The sequence below is a fragment of the Carlito syrichta genome, unplaced genomic scaffold (genome assembly GCF_000164805.1).
Source record: "Carlito syrichta isolate Samal-C Ts95f unplaced genomic scaffold, Tarsius_syrichta-2.0.1 Scaffold302435, whole genome shotgun sequence".
NCBI lineage: Eukaryota > Metazoa > Chordata > Mammalia > Primates > Tarsiidae > Carlito > Carlito syrichta.
This window is the reverse complement of record NW_007246531.1, coordinates 94,770-100,765: the sequence shown is the minus strand read 5'-3', so window position 1 is coordinate 100,765 and position 5,996 is coordinate 94,770. Positions and strand designations below refer to the sequence as shown.

The 5,996-nt window shown below is 31.1% G+C and overlaps 1 protein-coding gene across 1 annotated transcript in view; it reads left to right on the top strand.

Moving 5' to 3' along the window:
* LOC103259004 (bifunctional heparan sulfate N-deacetylase/N-sulfotransferase 4) overlaps positions 1-5,996 on the top strand; it is a 250,617-nt gene that overhangs the window by 166,657 nt on the left and 77,964 nt on the right. The window contains exon 3 of the mRNA XM_008056668.2: positions 965-1,052. Coding sequence (XP_008054859.2) covers positions 965-1,052 — 88 coding nt within the window. The remainder of the gene's footprint in view (positions 1-964; positions 1,053-5,996) is intronic.

The following is a 5,996-nucleotide window of genomic DNA, read 5'->3' as shown; positions in this document are numbered from 1 at the left end:
CCTCAACAGATGGATAAGGGTAACCAAAAATCAATCAAATTAATATCTCACTTGTAATGAATTTCTCATTTTCATCAGAACAAAGTAAGCAAAATCCATTTTAAAAATAGAAAAGTCATTCTGAATCAATAAGCAGCCCAATAAATAAAAAATGCAAGGATATGAAAGTCCTGAATTAAGCTACATATGTTGACACAGGAAAAATAGTTGTGGAAAAATTGGCAGAAAATGTACAGGACCAATTATGATTAATTATTATCAGTATATTATTATGCTGTCTATAAACAAGGAATCAATATAATTCCAAATCTATTAGTGAGAGAAATGTTTGTCACACTTTAAGAATTTTAGTTATAGAACTAGTAATATAAAGGGCATCTATTTCTATCTGTTCTTTCCTTCATATCTCAAGATATTGCCAGCAATAACCTATAAAATATAAAATACTCTTTAGTTTGTAAAGTAAAAATATAAGCTTTCAACTTAATAAGTATGTCTTTAAAACAATGGGGAAGATAACACAGTCAAATAAAAGGCAAATTGCATTTAAACAAAAGTTATCCTTCTATTACTTACCAACAAATACAGGACTTGTCTATAGCCAACAATTTTGAAAAATTTTCCCTATGGAAAAGGGAGTATGATAATCTGAAATTCAAGAATTGTCTCACAGAGAAATGAAAAGTGATTTTAGTGTTGTGTAGTAGCAGAATTGTCTCTCAGCAACGCATAATGTGCTTAGAACTTAACTGTTTCATAATTTGGTAGCCTTTAATAAAAGTAATAGCAATAGTAATTGTAACATCTGAACTATGAATACTACATAACAGTACCCATCAAAAACTCCAAAAGCAAGAAAGCTTATATTATTTTGTTTCACTCATGCACACACATTTGCAAAAAAGGCATCCCTAAACTTCATATTTATTTTTCTAAAATCATGTTAATTTCTTATTTATTTCAGGCATTACTAGAGACTCAAAATTTACTGCGCACTCAGGTTGCAAATTTTACCTTCAACCTTGGATTTTCAGGGAAGTTTTACCACACAGGTAAGAAGGAGCTTTGTGTTCTCAGGCAGCTACATATAAATAGGAGATAAAATTTTAACTGTTCCATAAGTAGGAGAAATAGATTGTCCGGATTGATTATGGGAAAAACTTGGGCATATTTATGTGAGTAGCGAAATCCAAAATCAATGAACTTGTTTACTTTAGCAAATACTGTTAAAATCAAGGGCAAAAGAGAAAGAGAATTCACTTTTTTAACTCAGTAAAAGAAACCATAACCATTGTTTCAAGTACGACTGTGCATCTTGTTTCACAGCATAGTAGAGGTTGAAAGTATAGCGATAATAATGATATTGATACTAATAATCATAATTGATAGAAACTTAAAGTTATCCTATAGTTGAGGTGAGTGATACTTTTATACATGATATTTTTCTTTTAAAGACACCTGGTGATGGAAGAGAAATTTTTTAACCTCAGTGAAATTTAATAGATCCTCAGGGTTATATTGTTAGTTTACCCTGCCTTGCCAAAATTTTTCCCTAAAAATAACATCACTAATTTGGAATATACCTTAAAGCCATCACAATCAAACTGGTATTTCTTTCCACCTCTACCTCGCTACCGTTGCACTTCTGTTCATACTCAGCCTCTCATCAAATTCTCAGAATGTGATTGGTGTTCACGTGCTGCTGTTATGATAATTTTCACCTTTTACCCATCCTCATTTCCAGATTTTGGCTTTATTTTTTTGAATGTTGTCATTGTGATGTCTGGCACCAGCATAGAGAAAACAAGGGTCATAAAAATGGTTGTCTTACAGTGATGATAGAAATAGCACTAAAGTATGTGTTGTTGGGGCCCATTTTAGGGGAATACCTACAATCTGCTTCTGTTTGTGCGTCTATGCGGTGGACTAAATGGTTTGTTTAGAACTTAGATCTTTGCATTCTCATGTTTTTCAAAGCACCTTAATGGAAACATTTCACAGTATTCTCTGTGCATGTATGCAATTTATCGAGTCATTAAAAATATCTTATGCAAAGGTAGTCTTTAATTATCATAAATGCAGCCTGTTTACTCAAACAACATTTTTTTATTATAAAAGCTCAGCATGGTTTATTGAAGTAGCAATGCATTATTGGATTTTTCCTTGATTCTTTTTTTTCCTACTTTGAAACATGTAAATCTGCTTAAAGTAATAGAAGGAAAATTAGTATTTAGACCAGTTGATAAATCAAATGATTGCATATTTAAAAAGAGCATTTTGCAGAAAGAGATTTGGGTCATCATATCTGCACAGGCAAAGCAATTCCAGCTTACAATTTTGAGAGTAGACATGGTTTTGTAAATCTTCTTCAAAAGCCCCCTCAAGAAATGATTTCAGGACTAAGAAGCTCTGACTATGAAGTTATAAAGCAGATAACTGTAAAGGCTGTAGCTACTCATGCAGGGGATAAATTATGGGATTATTTCAAGTTCACACACAAATAATACTATTTTGTCTTAAATTGCTGTATGGTGTAAGTAAAGCCATCATTTTGACTGAATTATCTCTTGGTAACTGACTCAGTTTTTATTTACTTTTCATACTCAAGTCTATTAAACCTGCCAGACATTTGCAAAGTTAATGTTGATAGAAGTTATAACTTTCCTATTTCTTCTTTAAAATACTGAACATGTACACAGTACACATCCACTAGGAAATGAGCAACCCACCAGTCAATAACATAGGAATAGTGGTTGGAGAAAGATAGCAAAAAAAGACATATTTTAATTATGTCACTTAAACAGAGCTATTGACTCTTTATGTTGGAAATAAGCTAACAAAAATAATAGAAGAAACGAGCTATGCTGCTCTGTTATGGTGATAGTGTACTTTACAGGATAAACAATATGTACATATTTTATAAATTCTGGAAGTTTAATTTCCTTCACACAAATGTGTATCTTTTATTTAATTAATGGATTTACTTTACTTGTAGGATTACCCAAATACACCCATAACATATTTCAAGTGTGCATATTATGTTCAATCCTATTAATGCACTCGGGAGTATCAAGATTTCTTCCTGAGTTAAGTTACACATTAGTGGTACCTACTGTCAGAAAGATATGTCTCCCCTGTATCTATGCACATATCTATATGGAGATTTCATATCATAGAAAAAAAGATAGCAATCCAAACAGGTGCATTTCTTATGTGCGCACTTGGCTGTGATGAGTAACCATGAGGAGATGGCCTTGTCACAATGCTGTTTCAGTTCTCTCCCAGGATGATCTGATTTCCCAGTGCATGAGGATGCTGATTGATGAGCCTCATTGTTTTGAAGACATTTAATCACATGTGCCCAATGTTATAATGATTGATTCTGCATTTCTTAAATTGTTTCACTTATTTGTATTTCTCATGTATTCTCTCCTTTTCAGTTTCTCTGTCTTTTACATGCTAAAAACAAACTTACCCCAAAAGGGCATATCACTAAGCCTTCTCTAAAAGTCATTCACCCACAGGTGCCAAATTGAAAGAGCTGATTAAACGGAAAAAATAATAGCATAGTGTTTAGAGTGAAGTATCTTAGTCTGGAAATGTTTACAACTTGATTGGAATTGCACAGTGAAAGCTCGAATGAAAAATGGAGACATCAGAGCATGAAGATGCCTTCCAGGAAAGGGGAGTTGCACATTGTATTTTGCATGGAATATGATTTCTGGTAACAATCACTGCTGCTCTTTTTAATTGAATATGAATCAATCAATAATTAATTCATGAATAATGTTTGCAAATTGAATTGACATTGGTCTTTTCTATGAACGTCTATGTTACAAAAAATTGCATTCCATGTAAAAATCATTAACTTTCAAACATGACAACAAAAAAGTGTTACATTATTTTCTCTTTCCTTATTTTTTGTTTATTTTGCTTTTCTGAATACAGTATTATTAAAAGACTACGTACTGGAAACAAACTGCTTGTATTCAAATCCAGACTCTGACATTTTACTAACTATGTGAAGGCAAGTTACTTGAACTTTCTGTGTTTCAGTGTCCACATTCACAAAATGGAAATAGTAATAAAAATGTTTCTCTCATTGGTAGCAATGCCTAGTATGTTTTAGGTGCTGTGTGTTTATTATTATTAATGATATTTTAAGTAGTTTTATAAGTATCAAACAAAATAAAAAAGGAAACTGTAGTTAATACTTATGGTGGTATTGTCTAATTTTGCAACTGTAAGTAGCTTTTCAACAATTTTGTCATCATACAATTCTTTTTTATTTAGTATAATATTTAAAACCAGTTTATTCTATATTCACCTGTATGGAACCATGCCAGGTTCACTGAACAAAGAATATTAGAAAATATGTTTTTATTGTTTATTAATTTCACATATATTGAACAAATATAATGTGGAAATTTGTACAAAAGACACAATGTAGACACTGAAATTTTATATATCTTATTTTCATGTTACAGCTGTACCTTTAAGGAAATTCACCTATAACCCAAATCTTGCTAAACTTATTTTATTTTTGAAGACTTAAATATATTTTAGAATCATACTATTATCTCAAAACACAGTTTCTCCAAAAGTGGTCACACACACATACACACACACACACACACACACACACATACATCTTCACATATTTACTTCTGAATTAAAATATGTTTTATTCTCTGGGAATAAGAAAAAGTCAAACAAAAAATTTAAATAAGAACAAAATGTACTGTTTTTCATTAATAATTATCTAGAATAGGATCTATATCAGGTTACAATTAAAGTGTCAATTTGAACACATTTTTTGATCGTAACTTGTAGTAATATGGACACATATAAACTGCAAATGTTATTTTCATGCATAATTAAGCATACTTAAGTATAGAAAAATATGTTTACAGTAAGTCAAAATGTAATATTTTTGTTGAGTTGAATTTGAAAACATTTGAAAAACGACTGCTGTACCTCAGTATGACTTGGTATCATATTTTTATTGAGCTATTTTCAATGTCAAAGGTCTGCCTCATGTGGCTTTGAATGATATGCTCAGTATAAAATAAGAGAAAGGCTGACAGAAATTAATTCATGGTGCAAACAAAGAAAAGTAAGAAAGATTTTAAATGTTACTCTCAACCTTGTGAAGAGTGCTTATAAATTAACATAATCTCTGATATAAAAATAACTAACATTTTGTTATTGGCCATGCATCTGTTTATAGCAATAGTCTGCAAAATTTTCTTTAAATTGAATAATTGACCTTCTTCCTGGTCAAGTATACATTATGTGCTTCCTGCCACTTGCAATAATGATCAGTAGAACTTAAAGTGAATGGAATAATTTCTCAAACATTCTATATTCAAAGCACAAGAGGATAATTCCAGGAGGTGGGATAACTCTCAATTATTTCATCATATGTAACATAAAGTAACTCTTTCTAATCTATGTCTCCATTGCTAAATTATGGCTATGAGAAACTGTAGCATAAACACTTTGTCCAAGGAAGAGTAAGCTCTTCTTCATTTGAATTTTAGTAATTGATATTCTTATTATATTAACAAAAGTAAATGGATTATGAATCTGTAATACTAACAGTTTTAGCTAATTTTAACAAAAAAATTAAGAATTCTGTCTGTTCATCTTATTCATAGGATTTTGTCACTTTTTTTATTACTTTGCTAGCAATTTAATTTTATTAACGGATTTACCTTATTTCTTTTGTTTTTTATAATCAATATTTTTTATTATGATATTGTGGGGTACAGTTAAGAGTTAGGTATACAAATATGCTTCATTTAGGCACCCTTGTTGATAAGAGGTGTCTCCCCGTCCACAGACAGATATTTACTACTGTTAATACCATCTCCCTTCCCCTCCCTCCCCCCATAGTTTCCCACCACTATCAATCATTTTCTTATAGTATTATATTGGATATTCAAGGTCCACTATATGAGTGAGAACATGTGATACTCAGATCTTTGTTTCTG